This window comes from Brassica napus, chromosome A6, assembly GCF_020379485.1.
Source record: "Brassica napus cultivar Da-Ae chromosome A6, Da-Ae, whole genome shotgun sequence".
NCBI lineage: Eukaryota > Viridiplantae > Streptophyta > Magnoliopsida > Brassicales > Brassicaceae > Brassica > Brassica napus.
Window position 1 is genome coordinate 1,748,820 of NC_063439.1, and position 18,643 is coordinate 1,767,462.

The 18,643-nt window shown below is 33.9% G+C and overlaps 2 protein-coding genes across 2 annotated transcripts; one reads left to right on the plus strand and one right to left on the minus strand.

Annotated features, from left to right (window-relative positions):
• Window positions 1-1,287: 1,287 nt before the first annotated feature.
• LOC125574993 (phosphatidylinositol 4-kinase alpha 1-like) lies at window positions 1,288-11,268 on the minus strand. The gene is made up of 26 exons (XM_013820248.3): window positions 10,445-11,268; window positions 9,971-10,312; window positions 9,644-9,805; window positions 9,395-9,562; window positions 9,118-9,273; window positions 8,898-9,025; window positions 8,411-8,651; window positions 8,107-8,275; window positions 7,762-7,979; window positions 7,422-7,580; window positions 7,173-7,355; window positions 6,342-6,767; window positions 5,892-6,248; window positions 5,464-5,678; window positions 5,117-5,297; window positions 4,899-5,020; window positions 4,655-4,808; window positions 4,039-4,305; window positions 3,693-3,770; window positions 3,546-3,590; window positions 3,056-3,228; window positions 2,763-2,958; window positions 2,385-2,525; window positions 2,100-2,308; window positions 1,860-2,021; window positions 1,288-1,772 (listed from the first exon to the last, which is right to left on the minus strand). The coding sequence occupies exons 1-26, from the start codon at window positions 11,171-11,173 to the stop codon at window positions 1,514-1,516; spliced, it is 5,640 nt and encodes a 1,879-aa protein (XP_013675702.2). The 5' UTR covers window positions 11,174-11,268; the 3' UTR covers window positions 1,288-1,513.
• A 1,894-nt stretch (window positions 11,269-13,162) lies between these two features.
• LOC111198436 (putative FBD-associated F-box protein At1g50980) lies at window positions 13,163-17,288 on the plus strand. Its single transcript, XM_048781814.1, has one exon. The coding sequence runs from the start codon at window positions 13,817-13,819 to the stop codon at window positions 15,059-15,061; it is 1,245 nt and encodes a 414-aa protein (XP_048637771.1). The 5' UTR covers window positions 13,163-13,816; the 3' UTR covers window positions 15,062-17,288.
• The last annotated feature ends 1,355 nt before the right edge of the window (window positions 17,289-18,643 follow it).

Consider the following 18,643-nt stretch of genomic DNA (forward strand, 5'->3'; position numbering starts at 1 on the left):
TATATATATCATACTAACCCAGGTTCGATTCTCACCTTTGCATTGTTTTTTTATTTTTTACGAAAAATAAATGAGATGACATGGCAATTTCGGGCTCTCTGATTGGTTGATTTTTCTATCCTATGTGGACACCCTCTCCATTGCTTATATTGCCCTTTTAGTATAGTATAGATTTTTGTTTATTAAGTAGTTTTAACAATTTTCAACACTACAATTATTATCAATTGTAAAATGAAAAATACAAATGTTGGTCTTTTAAATGTATCATCATTGTTGAATAGTTAATGTATTACAACTCATTTTAATTATTTTTAAGATATCATATGCACAAATGTAAATTAAATTTTACTGCTAACACAAACTACTAAAACCAGATAGGCAACATTGATTATAAAATAACGAAAGGGGATTAGGTTTTCTATTCTTGATTGTTTATTATTGACTCTAAATAATTGATTTCATTTTTTTACATCTATAAAATTATGATTCTGTTTTCGTTTTTGTTTCAATGATATGGGTTTTGATTTTTTGTTTTTACTTCTTCTATGAATTCAGTTAATTACATAAGGATTAATTACATAAGGGTCAATTTAAAAAGATAGACATCTGCAAAATTTATTATTCACAAGTTAATGTTCAAATCTAACATATCAAGAGAAAAAGACTAGGATAGCACCAAACCAAGTTTATGTTCCCAAAGTAGCACTCAAGGTTCAAATTCACAAAAATATGTTTCATTAAAGAGGTAAATATACACTTATACCCCTTGGGTTAATTAATCCAAACCTTAGGGTTTAGAGTTAAGGGGTGGGGTTTTGGAATTAGGGTTTAAAATTTTATAAAAAAAAATATAAAATAAAAAATAAAAATTTTAAAAACACTTTTAAAAAGTATTTTTAAATTATAAAAAGAAAATTCAAAAAAAAAAAATAAAAAAAAAACAATTCGAAAAAAAAAATTATAAAAATTTCGAATCTGAAAACATATAATCTGAAACTATAAAAAAAAAAAAATCTTTTTTTCATTTTTTTTAATTTTTATTTTATTTATTTTTATTTATTTTTGTTTGTTTATTTAATTTTAAACCAAGGGTATTAGGAATATTTTACCCTTTAATGAATGTCATTTTTGTGACTTTCTCCTTCTAGTGCTATTTTTGAAACATAAACTTCAAAAGGTGCTATTATTGACAATTGCCCACATATCAAACTGTTAGAGAATATAAATGCAGACTCGAAATATAAATGTTTGTCTAGTTTATATTCACTAGTTCGATCTAAAAACATATAATTCTCTAACAAAAGAAATTGCTTATTTTATTAACTTATTTTACATATATCTATTATATAAAGTAGGATGTATCAAAATTAGTAATGTAGAAACGTTAAAAAAAAATTATACAAACCTAAAGCATATAAGTAAATGATATTTTTCTTTCAAAAGGGAATGTTTATTTACCATAATACGGAAACTATTTGAAAAATGGTAAAATTATATTGGAACATTTTGGCGTTTATTTCTCGATGCCTTGCTGCAGATACTGTATCAAGTCGTAACCAAAAGTGGTCCATTTGTTGTAGGCATCGGTACATACATTGATCATGAAGTGTGCAGCTTCACGCTCACTCATCTCAGGATGAAATCTCTTGCGAAGTTTCTCAATTGGATTCCCTCTGCTAAAGCAAGGCAATCCACTCTCCACCATCATTTCCACTGTACTAATGATCCCCTCCATGTACCGGCGAGCAGCCAAGTAACCCTGAACACACAAGCTATAACGAGAGAGAGAGTATAGAACCGTCTCAGAACCTCTCTTTGGAATTAGGTCAATAAGATAACGTGTTGAGGAAGTTTTTTACCTGACAAACTGATGCCAAGTTTCGCTCTTCATATCACCTGATGGATCAAGCAACTGTGTCATCTCGTGGCTCAGTTTGAAATGTGCGCTCTCAAAACGCATGTTTCCACCAGGGGAAGTTTCGAAAATGAAACCAAAGTCAATGTGAACAAGCCTTCCCATGCTACATTCACAAAAAAAAAAAATGTAATGGTCATGTCATGAAATGATTCAGAAGAGAGGTTTCAAGAGGTTATCATACTTGTCGAAGAGGAGATTTCCGTTGTGTCTGTCTTTAGGCTGGAGTAAGAGACTGGCCACCGCGTAACCAGCACTACTGGTGAGGAAGTTACCCCTTGCAGTTTCAAAGGAGGGTGAGCCAACGGGTCCAAACTCCTGTTGAAAGATCTCATACAAGCCTCCATCGGTTGATTCACCCATTTGACTTCTGCTTCTTGTATTTGGCACTACCTGTTATAAGAAGAAAAAAATAATAAAACACACAATTCACATTTGGATTGAGAAATGCGAATGAGTTAGAACATACCTCAATGATCCCCCTCCCAGCCCCAGTTGGAAGTACTCCATATGGAAACAGATAAAGATTAAGACCAACCGCTTCAAATATGTCTCTAAGAAGTGATATCACTTGAAGGGCAAGAACATCTTGACGACAATCATCTCCAACCTAATGAAACAAGAGAGGATTAGGTTACCTTATACCAACCGGTGCAGCACATATAAGTCTTCAGCTAACACTGGCATAACAAAAAGGAGTGTATAGAAGCGAAAGATAAAATAAATGGGAGAGGCAACAAGAGGAAAGGGGCATCTATCTATGTTTGGTCACTATGTAAAAATTACAGGAGACCAGTTTTCAGATCGGCTCATAAACCTAGCAAAATGTATATATGCATAAGCTTACCTTGAAAATACAAGCCTGTGGTTTCACATCATTATGGTTCCCATCACGATCGACAACGTTAAAAGTTATCATGATAGGGACTTTGGCAGCTGATTGAAGGGGTATGCCACTGTCTATTTGGATACCCTTAACAAGCTTGTTAGGGGCCGTAGGCAAATAAAGGTCTTCTCCTTGCATTTTGATTTTCTCCAACTCCCTGCCACATAAAATATTATAGTTCATGTTGCATGTTAACGCGCAGATTCATTTGTACCATTATATCCAGTTACAAAAATTAAATATTAGAATGCTACCTCCTGATACCAGCTCTTCGTTCTTCCTTTGGAAGAGGAAATAATACCCCAGATATAGATGTAACCTTTTCAAAGAAGTCAAACTCTCTATTGAACAAGTCCAATGCCTTGGGAGTAAACCCGTCGATGATATGCTGTCGAAGCTCTGACAAGATTGCTTGGAATGATGCATTCTGAAATATAACAGAGACAACCCCACGAGCACAGAGTGTTACAGCCAACGTACTATTGGCCTTTTCATGTTTTATGACTTGCTCTTATCAATGCTATCTCCAGAAGATTATTTTCAAGAAAAAGGTAAAATATAAAAGCAGAACAATAGACCATCATGAAACCAATTTTGAAATTTATTGAGATAATTTGCATGTTGTGAATAATAAATCTCATCAGTTGCATAGTTACTTAATTGGACAAACAATACTACGGTAAAGATTCTACACTGAAGTTGAAACAATGCTATAAGTACAAAAGGGGTAAAAGTGAACAAAACCTTATCGAAAGCACCATCTTTCACTGTTTCCTGAAAAGACTCACCCTGGCAGTATATAAAACAGAGTTCAGGAATTTAAGAAAAAATAAATGGTCTATTGGTTTCAACAAAATTGATCTTTCGCAAACACCACAAAATTAAACTCACCTGCAGATGCCAAGTGAGGATATGAGCAAATATGTCACTTCTTTGGGCAGCCCTAAGAAGATACCCTTCAACCAGCCTCTGTTAGCAAAAAGGTTTAAAAATGAGCATTATAACCAGTGAGAGGAAACACATATCAAGTAACATATCACACAACATCAAGCCCCTGGAGATATGTAAATTTTTACAATTTTTGAAGATCAATTAGAAAAACATACAACTGAGAGCCTAACGAGAAGAAGAACAGGCTTGGCTTCTGAAAAATGTGTGACTGATAGAAGAACACAGATTTGAAAAAAAAAAACGTGGAAAGAAAGAGTGATCTGTAGATTTTCACTTTAAGACTTACCCCTTCATCATAGCGCAGAGACTGCACCAACTGTGGCATGAAGAAAGTGACTCGCTCAGGGGGGTAGGACTCTAAAACTCGCAGGACATATGCCATGACACGCGGATGGCCCTTATAATTAGGAGTGAGGAATTCAAGAGCCTGTGTAATTGAACAAGCAGCCCAGTGTGGCAGCTGCTGCAACAGCACTGAGTTCTCTTCAACAGTTTTAGGTGTGAGAAAATATGGTAATGCCTCCGGAATTGAATGAAGATCTACTATATGAGCCTGCAAAAGAGTACTATTGGTGAGAACTTGAAGCCAACATCACTCAGATAATACAAAAAATAGTCATAAATCAGTTTGTGACTTTTTACACCAAGAGATCTGAAGCTTGCGTGTATAGTATAACTAACCAATCTAATTGTCAACAAAAGGTTTTATAACTTTGATAAATTAGTCAAATAAAAGTAGCATATAAGATATTCGTTTGGTATTCATCATGTCTCACTAGTTTTGTTGATATCCTCCTCTTAACTTACTAACAAACTTTCAATATAGTTCACCTCTAACCAAAAAAATATACAAAAACTGTCTTTTTCAAGTCCTAAATGTAATGACCTCTGTAAAATCGTACCTGAACTAGCTGAGTGACTTCGTATTTCAAAGCAATATTTGCTGGAAATCTTGATACTAATGATATAGCAATCCTTGGATCCACTAAAAAGGCAGTTTTAGCATGTTCAGTCCATTTCCCAGAGCTTACTTTTAGCCGTGAATATGGACTGTCCCTGTACATAAATTGCAAGTTAGAAGACTATCAACAACGTAGGTATGTGAAAAACCTAATAATTGGAAACGCCATAAAGAGGATCTGTTACTTTGAACAAATAGGTTGTGCCCAAACGTCAAGCCTATCAGATTCATGTTGGCAAAGAATAAGAAGCAGTTGCTTCCTCTTCTCCTTTCCCACTGCATAGTTGTCCATTTTACCCCAGACAATCTGTAAACATCCATCCCAAATAAACATCTTTTTTTGCATCCACATGCTTTGTATACCAGCATGAAAGTAGAAAACTAAAGAGGACAGCTACCATACCAGTTCAGCTAATTTCCCGTTTTCATGAGCTATTTCATTGGAATCAGATTGGCTAAAATCTGATCGCTCGTTTAACAGATACTGAGCAAAAATTGACACAGATTGAGCCTCACTCTGACAAAAGTTCGGAATGTTTACATCGTACCACTCTGGCTGACGAGAAAACCATCCTAAAGAAGCCCTGGAATACGTTCAAAATACAATATTATCAGAGATAACGATAAAGATAAAGATCTAAGAAACTCTTAATCTAATCGCCACCTGTGAGACGACTACCGAACATTGTAATATGTTTAACCAAGAAAATCTACAATGTGACAAAAACAGGGGTAATAACAAAAAGTCACCTGTAGATTCGATCTTCCAGCAGTTCAAGTCCATGTCTAAATTTATGCATATTGCCTTGTTTTTGGCATGAGCAGAACTTCAGGCCAAGGAGCATCAAGGAAAAAAAGGTACCAGTCGCTGCCGGGTGGTGGGTAAAGCACCAGTCAAGACTTGTACTCCGTTGTAACAGCCGACCAAACAACAAGAGTTGCTCCACGCTACTATGCCGAACGACCTAAAAAACATGGAAGTAATAAACAAAAAATGACTCAGTATGAAAATTCTAATAATGTTACAAGAACAATAATATCAATTCAACTAAGATCATAATAAAAAAAAGCGCAGTTAGTCGTAACAGTTTGTTCGTCTTATCTAACTTCAAAGCAGAAATAATGTTAATGGTTTACATACAATTGCTATGCGTAATGTATATAGAATAAAGCCTAACCTCAAAGCGATCTATTAAAAATCCAAGCCATAGTCTGTGAGCGACAATTTGATCAACAGGGTCACTAGGTGAATCTTCTGGTTCTCCAGGGGAAAGTTGGGGCTTTAATTTTGCAGCTGGGCCATAGTATCGCACATCAGATGCAAATAGTCCTCGTTTTGAATCAATTGTCCATGTCCATGCATCAACAAGTTCCGCAAGAACAAGAGATCCCAGTTGTGGAGCAGCAGAAACCAACCAGGTCCAAATGAATACTCCAGTTTCCATAGCATCTGAAGTTAATATATAAGCTGGACTCCAACAAAGGAGACGCAGTAAACGAGAAAACCCCTTGATATCTGTTTTAGGCTCACCAGCCTGCTGCAACAATGAAAAGAAAAAATAGAAAATGTAACCGGATAATATACTAATTAGCGGGAAGATATGGGAAATACATTTGTCCTTGCTTACCAGATTTGACAGTAGTACTGCTGTTGCCTGAGAACAAGTTTCTCGAAATTGCGACTTGTCAGTAACTCCTCCATTCGTAGAAGTATTAACAATTTGTTGAAGGCTCCGCACAGAACTGTTTATCAACGTGTCATTGCCAATACTGTTTCCCAATCTAACCAAGCCAGAAATTTGTCCGGTATGCTTACACTTATACATTGCATTAACGAAACCACTACCAAGTATCTCCAAGTTAAAGGCTTCAGAAGCTTTTAAATTTTCCCCAGACGCTGCCACTGCTGCATCCATCACAGCTGGAATATTTGCTGTTTTTGTTCCAGACCAAATTTCATTTTCCCCAGTTCCGATCTTTATCTCATTTAGAAGAGAAACCACATCAGTTGTAGTTTGTGTTCGCTGCAATGTGTTTGCCTTGCACAGTTTATCCTGAGATGTATAAACGGAAGTCAATAAATGCATGCAACAAACACTCTGGTGATTCAAGAAAAGAAACAACAAAATAAATCCTAATTCCACTCAAAGTAGCAGCAGGCTGAACCAATATTTTAAGCAATGCATAATCATGAATAGAAAACCATTTAGAAACATCTGTGAGTGACCAGTGAATTAATTCAGAAACATTGAATAATACAGTGATATAGAGAGAAATTAATAAAAGGAGACCTCACATATTCAAGCATTTCGAGAAAACAGAGGAGCCTAAAGTTTTAAAAGAGATTTAGATGCAGAACAAGGATGTAATAAAGCACTTCCAGACAGAAGTATTTGATTGCAGCAAGGTTCTCGTATCAAAGTGTTCATAAATATATAACCAGGCGTAAAGAAGGAAACCTGAAGCAAACCCTGAATAGTGCATGGAGCATATGAAAGTGATATATAGATCCATTCTCGAACAACTTTTTGGTATAAAGATCGAACGGCAGCAGTCCAAGCAGGATCGTTGACAACCATTGAAGGTGCATTGTCATGAACAGAGAATAGCAAACTATCCAGACAAGATGAGCTCCAGAGGACCTGCATACATTATTGTTAGCTGATTCATGTTGCATTAAGTAATGCGTGATTGTCAATTATTCCTACCTGGGGAAACTTGTCCCTAATCTGATTCAACAGGTTCACTGAGATATCTCGAATGTGTTCATCTCTCTGTGACATATTCTTTATGAGGAAGCATGCATGTGCATTCATAGTAGATTCCCTAGTACTATCATCTTTCCCAGTAAGAGATATCCGATCTTCCTGAAACCAGATGAACATATTAATGACATTCATCTACTGCTAGAATGCTTACAAACACAGAAGGAAAAAAATAAAATAACAGAAAACCAAAGCTGATACTGGTGACGGTTGACATAACGATCAAACTGCTTATATAGGCTAGAATTGCCCACCTAATCAATATAATCAGGAAATTACATACCAGCCATGATACTGCTGCTTGAAAGGCTCTATGCACAATTGCTGTCAAACACTGGGAAACAGCAGGAGTGAGGTTTGGAGATTTCAGGTATTCGAAGACACAACTGAATGCACTTCGAGAGGCAGACACACTTGAGCCACCATTAAGGATACCCCCATTGCTAGTAAAACGTACGATCTCCAAAATGGCTACTGCAAGTAAATATGTAGCCTTCACCCCTGAATAAAAGAAAGTGAACTGTTTAGTCATTGTACTCGTTGGATCAACAACACTGCTATATATCTAAAGCTAACAATATTGCCATATTTCTAGATATCGAATTCAGACACATCGTATATGTTGGACCTGAGATAGTGTTCAGTGCTGAAACTTCAACTCGACCACCCAAGGCAATTGCAAGAGCAGTTCTCTGGGTTGAAGCTACTTTCTTATTCCCAATTCGTAGAGAACTATCAGAACTACGAAGCGCATTGAGCTCGAATTCGTCTTCAAGCCATTTTACAGAACTGACGACCTACAAAGACCATATACTCAATCAGTTCAATTAAAACACAGAATTTTTTTGTCTTGGAAGATGTAAACCTCAGTACATAATACATATAAGCTGAGATGGAGCCAGTAAAATGATAGAGTCGTTAGGCTAACTTACAAGGGGAGGAGTTCCCTGAGAAATCCTCTGAACAGCAAGAGACCACTGAGTGTTCCACATGTAAGGCCCTCTTGCAGGTTGAGGTTTAACAATAGGAGGCGCTAAGCCAAAAAGGGCTATATAGAACCACAAATTGCGAAACAGTTTCAAAAGTGATGGTTCCACATTTGAAGTAGGATCCAAATCTGAACATATTTCCGCAACAGCAGGAAGAAGAGGACCTAAAATGTCTGCACCGCTCCTATAAGAAAATGAAGCACGCATTAAAAGTGCAATCATTCTCAGCAGAAAAGGTGATTTAACATGGAGAAACGTTACTGGATCACTTATTATACTGAGCTATAATTAAGGATAGTCGGATAGTTAAACATGATTCAATTTCTCTTACTGTTGAGTTGAGTCAAGAATTTTGTATTCTATGTTTCTCTATTTAACACCTATGAAAAATAGATTTATACAAACTAGGATAACATAAATGGTTAATTACCCTCCAGTTTTAGACTCAGAAGCCAGGCTTACATCCGAACATAAGGAAAACAGCCGATTGCGATAGTCTGCTCGACGTTTTGTATTCATAAGACCATTAGCAATGGTAAGAAGGCCTGCAGCAAGAGTCTGCAATCCAGTTACCCATGTCAGCATTAGTGTAATAGGAAAAATCAAAAAGAAAACACAGAAAATGAACGAAGTATCAGGTTACATTATACCTCTATGTTGGTTCTAGATTTTGGTTCTGATGTTTTGCTTTCCACAGATGCTACCGTCAATACTTCTCTCAAGTAACCTCTAGTCATCATAACTACTGTCTCGCGGTAGGACTTCTCAAATCCTAATATTGCTATCCGAGAAACAGCATCAAGAAGCTACATATAAGTGGCAATATATGCATAAGTAAATATGCCAAAAAAGGAGAAAAAGGAAAAATATATGTAGTCGTTCTATTGCCAAAGTTTGAGGAAGTTATCACTTGAAATGGAGCCATACTTGGAGTCGCAAAGATCCAGGAGTTGAAGTATCACCCTCTTCTAGGCTTTCAATAAAAAATGGGAAAACCATGTCCGCTACTTCAGGCTTTTTAACAGCAAGGCTGATATCAGCAAGCAGCTTTATAACATTCAGGGGTACGGTAGGATCTTCCTTCTCTCTACCAACCTGAGGTCAAATGTTTAGGTTTATTAAGAGTGCAACACAAGAAAGATGACTAATCCAGCTCTAGAAAAGGTTTAGAGTAACCTGCTCTTCGTAATCATTTGTTTCACGAATCCTTGAAGCTAAGCCCACGATGAAGGTGTTCACTAAGGCTCGATCCTTGGCCCAACCAGATTCAATAATCTCACAACAAATTTTAGATACGCTCTCAAAGATATTGCTCTGATTTCTCACCCAAGTATCAGGCTGTTCCAACAGAAAAAAACCTCAATCAGTCACTTAAAATGTATAAGACGATTTATCCAGACTCCAGAGGAGTTGTGACATGCTGTGGTCAACTATACTTCGGCCCAATAGTCATCACTAGCCTAAACCATGTTTCTCAAATGAGTTGCCATAAAACAGAATTACCTGTGCGCAGACAGCTAGTACCAGTGGTTTAAGTCGGACAAACAGCCCATGTAGTAAACATCTTCCCTTTGCGACTGCCATTTCCGCAATCGCAGAAAGCAGAGATATGAACAGTTCTTCGCAGGCCTTCATTTTCCGCCACACGGATGTCAAACAAGCTTCCGCAGCATCAAACAGCAACGTAAGAGTCTCCATAGCCAGCTTTTTATATGTCTTTCCGTCTGTTTCAAGGGACGCAAGACTCTTGATTTTCATTTTAGCTGCAGCTTGATAAACAAACAGTTTGGCATCCACTCCAGTTTTCAAAACCGAGTCTTGGTCATTCCAGTCCTGCCTTCTCGACTGTGAAACAAAAGTCAGAATTAAAATCATCATCGTAAGACCTCAATCACCAATGCCAATAGGCACTACATCTCTCGGCCTATTCCTTCCCATTAACTACACAATATATTAAGCAGCCACAAAAACAATTACCTTGAGAAATGCAGACATGGACTGAAGCTGCCTCTTAGCTATAGAACTCACCTGATCATAGAGCTTCGAATCAACCTTCACTTTATCCAAAACATGAGCCATCAGCTTGAAAGTAATCTCTTGATTCTCCAAACTCTCGACGGACTCGTCCTCAAAGGAAGCAACTTGCTGCCTAAACACAGAGAAAGATCCTTTGCTCGCAACGTCAAGGTCAGGACTAAACTTCTCATTCGTGCTAAACTGATGGAGCAGCATTGTAATCAACTCATCACCATCAGACTGTTGAATCGATGGGAATCCATTATGAGAAAGAGCAACCAAGAAAGCCCTAGAGATCGCTGGATCCACGTCCACGTCATCACCGATGGCTTCTTCTGTAATCTCCACAACCTCACTCCCAAATTCATGTGTCAGACACGAGACGTAACCTAGGAAGGCGCAATAGAACTCCGTAATCGACTCCAGCGTGAACGAGCACGGCCAAAACGATCGGCGGAACGAGCTCGGAACAGCGTGGAGGAAATCGAGGACGGCGAGTTTGCCGTGATTCTCTGACGTGTCGACGTTCCTGGAGATGATCCGAGCTACGGCCAAGAGAGCGTTGAGATGACTACGAGAGACGCTGGCTGATTCGTGCGGACACTGCCGGCAAATCCAAACGAGACTCTCCGAGAAGTTGATCGGATTCTCCTCGATGATTTCGCAAATATCCGTCAATGCCGGCTCCATCTCCGATCAGAATCTCCGATGGCGATGATGATGGGAGAGTCGAGTAATGTGAGTGATGGGTTTGGGTGTAGAGAAAGGTTTTTAGACTTTAGAGGGAAAATATCTGATGATCAAATTCAATTAGCTTTTTTTAATGTATTACATTTGTTGGATGATAATTGGGAAAATTCCTTAAAAAATTTCTAGTTGTTAATAAAATACATAAATTATTTTGGATCTCCGTTTAAGACACGAACTAATTTTTTGTCTATTAAATATATAAACTTTTGAAATTCATAGATTTTACACTTCGTTTTGGACGACGTTGTTAACAGAAATGATGACGACGTTAGTGTTTAACTATGAAATACATGAACTAAATTTTATTTTCTCATAAAATACACAAACTATTTTGGATCCCCGTTTAATACACAAAGTAATTTTCATATCCAATTACATAAACAAAATTTTAAAATTTGTAGTTTTTACATATATATTTAGACGATATCAACTATGTTTAACACAAGTGAAAACAATGTTGCCTTTCGCTTAAAAATCCTTTAAATCCTCTCATATAGATTATATTGTTAGTTTTCTTCTCTGTTACGCTTCCACAGTGTACATTAACCTCGACTAACTCATTATCACTGCAATCAAAGCGAAGAGGAGAAGAATCATAAATGCATAACACTAAACTAATTCCAAAACCAGAAACTCGTTTGGAAATTACCACGTTTTTTGTCCTTTTCATAACATAGAAATCGACTCATTTTCAAAACGATATAAAGGGAATTCAAAACGAAAAAGAAGAAGAAAAAGAATATTTGGAGAATAAGAGAAGTTAGAATAGATTAGGGAACTCGGTTTGAAAACTTGAATTAAAATTGAAACTAAATTGAATTAGAGTTCAATTGATTTGAGATTTTGTATGAAGGTGAGTTTGTTTTTCATAGTTTAAATATGTGTTTAATTAAACATTAATTTTTTCTTCACTAATATTAAACATAGTTGACAACGTCTAAATCAATGTGTAAAATCTACAAAATTCAAAAGTTAGTGTATTTACTGAGATACAAAAATTAGTTTGTGCATTAAGCAGAGATCCAAAATAATTTGTGTATTTTATGAGCAAATGAAAATTAGCTCCTGTATTTTTAAATAATTTTCCTTTCAAAGTTTAACCATGTTTTTAGTTAAACACTAAATCGTCATCACTTCCGTTAACACAGAGTTGGCGTCGTCTACATCGAAGTGTAAAATCTATGAATTTCAAAATTTGTGTGTTTAATAGGCAACAATCTCTCTCTCTCTCTCTCTCTCTCTCTCTCTCTCTCTCTCTCTCTCTCTCTCTCTCTCTCTCTCTCTCTCTCTCTCTCTCTCTCTCTCTCTCTCTCTCTCATAAAGTTATTTTCTTTAACCAAAAACTTGATTAGAATGATAAACAATTGTTGAAGTGTTATTTTGTTTATGTAATATACTATTGCAGTCCAAATAAATAAACTCGAAGAACCATATTATCATATCTTCTGTTATTATATCTCCCTTTCCACATGTTCCATTAAAATGTTTTTGGTAAAAAGAAAATAACAGCTTTAAAAATATATTTTTAAAAGGTGAAAAAAAAAAACAAAATCTCAAATGTACATACTTCATTTTAATATTTATAAAGTTAATCAACAATATATTCTTTTTTCTCTCTTCATAGATATCATATATACATTTTTGTAATATCATTTTTAAAAACATTTTAGTAAGATAAGATAAACATAATGCAATTTTTTTAATTATCTTTTTTTCTTTCAAAGCCAAAATAACATTTTATTTGAAGTTATGTAACATTTAATTTTATTGAAAAGAAATTATAAAAAATCGATATTTCATTTATCAAGCGTCACACTTTCTTGTTTTACTCAGTCATATCATTTTAATTTACCTTATAATTACACTTTTTAATTATATATTAATTTTTACACGGTTATATACAGCATATAAAGTTTGACTTATGTTTACTAATACGTTTGGCCATTTTGCCTTACGTGGTATAAATCTGTAAAAAAAAGTTATTTCTTTTATAAAATATATTTAAACAAAAGGGGGATTTTACCAGTGACGATTTAATAAAATTTAAAAAGAAAAGAGTATATATGTGTGACCCATACGGTTGTGGTTTGATTATTATCCAACCAACTGTTAAGGGAGAACAAGTTTAAGTTTTATTAGTTTATAAAATATTAATTTAAATTGTTTTCATTCGTTAAGTTTTCCTTCTTTGTCAAAAAGAAAAAAAGAAGTCCCATGCATGCATTTAGGCTATAAATCCATCTCTATTTTGATAAATTTTATAATATGGAAAAGTATATATACATTTCTGGTAACCACAATGACTATTGAATATTTTTGTAATAGGGTGTTTCATTCGTGTTTCTTCGTTTTAAGATGGAAATAAAAAGAATAAAAAAAGGAAAGGAAAAAACGTAACGTATATTTGAAAAGCAAAGTCTGAACAGGATTCTCATTGAGATATCAAAACTCTATAAAAACATATATACACAGTTTTATAGAAATGAAGAGAGCGCAATCGCAAATACAAAATAAGGTTTAGATCTTAAAAAAAAAAAAACACCGGTTGAGTTTAGGGTTTGTTAATTGGTTATTGTCAAAGCAATGAGGAATCAGATTCGTAGGAGGGGTACAAGGAGGAATCCGATTCGTCGGAGGGATACAGTGAGTGAAATTCCAGACGAGTTGCTGTTGACGATACTGTCTTTTCTTCCTAGTAAAGATGTTGTAGCCACGAGTGCCATTTCAAAACGGTGGAAGTCTCTTTGGAAGGAGGTAACGACATTCAGATATGATGATCCATATCCTCTCCCTTTTAACATGTTTGCGCTATTCATTAGAAGCAGATCAACTGTAGGCATCTTGCAGCTCAAGCTGAGCCCAGGTTTTTCGAGAACAGATATCAACCCTTTGGTTAATGATGCAGTGGCTCGCTCTTTGAGAGAACTGAGAATAGAGATGCTTTACATATCCTTTGAGTTGCCCCAATGCTTGTATTTCTATCAGCAACTTGAAACCCTCATACTCCAGAAACTTAGTCTTGTGGATATTCCATCTAACGTTTCTTTGATTGGTGTCAAGAAACTCCACATTTTATCGGTTAGATTCTTAAGCGACGAATCAGTGATTAAGCTTCTAAGCATATGCCCACTTCTTGAAGACTTGGTAGTGAGAAGAAGCCTATATACCAATGTGATGATATTTACTATTGATGTTCCTACATTGAAGAATTTATATATCTATAATTCGTGGAAGTCAAGGCCTGAAGGTGTTCATGGGTTTGTGGTTAATGCACCTTCTTTGAGGTGCTTTTACATTAAGGACAGCTTCAGCAACTATTTACGGTTTGGTAATATGCCGGAGCTGGTCAAGGCGAGTGTCAACATCGTGTGTGACCAACCTGAGGACATTCTAGGATCTCTTGCCTCAACAAGATATCTTTCTCTGTGTTTACAGTCTCCATATCTTCCTCTTGCTACTTCGTTCCTCTTTCTTGACCAGCTAGAGCTATATTCATGTCCTTCCCAGTGGTGTAATTTACTTAAAGACGCTCCAATACTCCGAGTTCTCAAGTTGTATCAGAAACACTCTCAGTCCAACGACGTGACTGATTCATGGAACCAACCAATTTCTGTTCCTGAATGTTTAATGTCCCATCTGGAGATCTTCGAGTGGAGACACTACAATGGCACCGACCAAGAGAGAGAAGCTGCAAAGTACATCCTAGGAAATGCGAGTTGTCTAAAGAAGGCGTCATTTTACTCAAAATCTGCAAGGAAACATGATATTCTGAAGGAGTTGGAGTCTGTGGAAAGAGGCTCAAAGACTTGCATGCTTGTCTTTGAGTGAACGCTTCTTTTATTAATAATTTGGGAATAGTATTTTCCATTATATTTCTCTTATTTCCGTACTCAATTATGTGTTTCCAACTAAATAATCGTTTTTATAAATAACTTTTTAGAAAAGGTAATATTTATATTTTCTTATTATTTAGTAAAAAAAATAATTAACTCATAGAAATTTAATCTTATATAACAGATTCATTGGTAAATATTTTGATTCTATCACAATACCATCCTAATTCATAAGAGTTGTATATGTTGTAATGATTCAAACTAGTGTTACAGTCGCGTTACTCTCAATTAGTCATGATTGTGTTTAGGGTTGGGTATAAAATCTGTGATCTAAAATCCGAACTGAACCCAAATCGAAAAATCTGATCAGTACATGGTCCTAAATGTAAAAAATATATGAATAGGTCTTGTAGGGAGTGTTACAAAACATATCCCGATCCAAACTTGAAAAAAATTAAGTATGGATCTGAAGACGTGTTACAAAATAGAACCAAAATCCAAAAACCTGACCTGAAATTTAATGGGTACTATTCAAATGCTACATTTAAAAAATTTATGATGTAGATATATCTCTTATTTAAGATTTTTTTTTATGATTTAGTTATATTTTGCTAATAATTACTAAATAATAAAAAAATTAAAATTTTATATTGTGTAAAAAGTTATTTTTTTTAAATGACTATTTTTATTTTTTTCTAAAAACAAATTGTACATGTGACATCTTCGTTAGCAAAATTAGTTGACGTAGCATCCTTATTAGTAAAATAGATGACATGATAGCTGATGTGGTTATGGGTATATGATTTTGCCAAAAAGATAAAGAATATGTATATTATTTGAAATTTTCGAAAGTACGGATATGTTTTTGCATGATCACATAAATCATGTATGAATTGGACATATCACGATATGTTGGGTATGAAATAGTTGTTTTCCCATAAAAAGCTATGATCAAATAAATGGTAAATCTTCATAAAACTAAATAAATGGTAACTTACCCTCAACCGAACACAAGGAAAGCTTAAAACCATCACCAATAATGCATCATTTTGAGGAAAACATCAAAAAAATGAAAGAAAACTCTAAGGAAATAAATATTCTTCACAACTCCGTTTTGATGTTAAAATTTTAATTTACAATTTCTACATACACTTTTACATAGCTTTTTATATCTAAAAATATTGGATATGTATGTTTTATACTTTACAAAATTATTAAAAAGAAATCAGACTCAAAACCTGTATACATGTGAAATTGTAACCACCTGCGATAATGAATATTTTGCATTAAAATGTGGCTTCTTAAATATATAGGCTCAATCTAAACATGTTCTTTATGTGCTTCTACTCAAAACCGCTTTGCTGGTTACCGTACTCAATTTTGGTTCATTCGAATTCATTTGGGGATGTATTCAACTGAGAGTTTTAGGTGATTTGTATTAAAATGACAATGCCACTTTTATTCAAACATGAATTTTAAAAACTCATTTAAAATCTACTGTTATTGAACTTAACATTTCGTAGAGTATTCTAAATCAACTGTTATTGAAAATATTTTAAGTTGTGGAGTTTTAAAGTTTTCAGGTGATTTTAGGGTGTTTGAGTGGAGTTTCTTAGTTAAAAAAATTAAAACTCAAATCTTATGTTTTTAGATTATATTCTAGAGTGGTTTAACAAAAATCACCTAAATCTCTACAACTTATTGAAATCATCTAAAACTCCATTAAAAGTCAAATCACCTCAAATGTTATACTGAATACACCTTGGTGTATTTTTGAAGGCTCACCTATGATTCAAGTTTGTTAGTATGTGATATGTTTACTATACAAGTTTGGAATCTGTACAACTTGTTATTTCTGTATATAATAATTTTTTAAACAAAAGGAATATATACCAGTGACGATCTGATATATATAAGAGAACTTAAAAAGAAAAGAGTATATATAGTATGACCCATATAGTTTTGGTTTGATTATTATCCAACCAACTGCTAAGAGAGAACAATTTTTAGTCCTACTAGTTTTATTTAAATCAATATTATTAAAACAGGATCACTCTTATCTTTTACCCCTATAACTACTTGGAATATTACTTATTTTGCCATTGGACCTATTTTAAAATATACTAACTGCCATTTTGCTACATATATCTTTACCTATTACGACAGTATATTATAACGTACCCATTACTTCCTAAAATCTCGGAATCCATAATTCTCATCTATACCAACGCAGCCTTTTCCTCATCTATATTCTGAAATTAACTTTAATCTTCTTCTTTCTTTTTTTGTAAACTATTAACTTTTATCTTTCTCTATCAAGAGACTAATGGAGGAGAATTTTCAGGAAAAGAGACATCGACTTCTTCATCGGCAACAACAACTAATTGATCGATGATATTTAACTGTCCAATTCCCCGAACTCAATTCCCCAAAAACATCTGCCCTTATCCGCCGTTTCCTTATTTCCAATTCGGTATTAAACTATTTTAGGGTATTACTTTGAATCTTATCATCTTGAACATTCATCTAAGTTCTGAGTTGAGGTTTCAGAAATTTCTCAGTCTGTTTAAACAAAATAGTTACGATGATTGGTTAATTTCTTTTTTTAAAGCCAACGCAAGATTAGTAATATAATGGGAGCAATTATAATTGTTATAATTAGCAAAATACTAAGAAACAATATTATGTTGCAAGCTTTACAATAAAAGTTTATAACTAATTTGTTAAATGCTTATCGCACAAGTGTATAATTTATATGAAACTTGACATATAGTTTGCAAAAATTATATTAAATTTAATTAATATCAAAATATATATAAATTAAATTTCTTGAATTAGTAAAAAAAATAAAACAAAAATATACCTGTCATTTCAACTCATGTAGTTATGACTACATCACAAGTGTATAGTTATACAACATCACAAATTCAATATAATTATCAAAATCCCTTACTAATCATTTAAACAAAATATTTTACGCAAATGTAATTATAAAAAACACAAATATGATTAAAAATATAAATATGAAAACAAAATTTCTAAAAAATATAAAACAAAATATATACCCGCCCTTCGGAGGGCGGATCAGAATCTAGTGTTAATTTAAACTAGAATTCTATCTGCACATCCGTATGGGGGTGTTTTATTTTTGTAATGAACTAAATATAAGAAAGGCTGTGCTTTTTATTTTTATATGATATTATTTGTTTATACCGATATTTAAATAATAGCAAATCTTTACTATAATACAAATCATCTTATGAAAAAAAATTATGGTTTTCATTTATCATTTTATATAGTTAATAATAATATTTTTTATTTTATATTTGAAAGAGATAAGAAAATTACTTTTTAAAAATATTTTTAAATATATATTTAAAAATAATCAATTTAAATTTTTATTATCATTAAAAATATAAATATTTTAATATGATTTTAATTTTCATTTATAAGAAATAATAAACTAATTTCAATATCTAATTATAATTATGATAATTAAAGTTTAAATTAATTAATTTCGAAAATAAGTTTTAGAAAGGTTCTTTATAGATTTTGTTAGAATTTTATTTTATAATAC

Excerpts from the sequence above, each read along its gene's own strand:
- LOC125574993 (XM_013820248.3), bottom strand. The coding sequence starts at position 11,173 with ATGGAGCCGGCATTGACGGATATTTGCGAAATCATCGAGGAGAATCCG. Across the intron at positions 3,771-4,038 it reads CTCTGCGCTATGATGAAGGG|AGGCTGGTTGAAGGGTATCT; the intron begins GTAAGTCTTAAA and ends TTTTGCTAACAG. Across the intron at positions 3,591-3,692 it reads TCCTCACTTGGCATCTGCAG|GGTGAGTCTTTTCAGGAAAC; the intron begins GTGAGTTTAATT and ends ATATACTGCCAG.
- LOC111198436 (XM_048781814.1), top strand. The coding sequence starts at position 13,817 with ATGAGGAATCAGATTCGTAGGAGGGGTACAAGGAGGAATCCGATTCGT.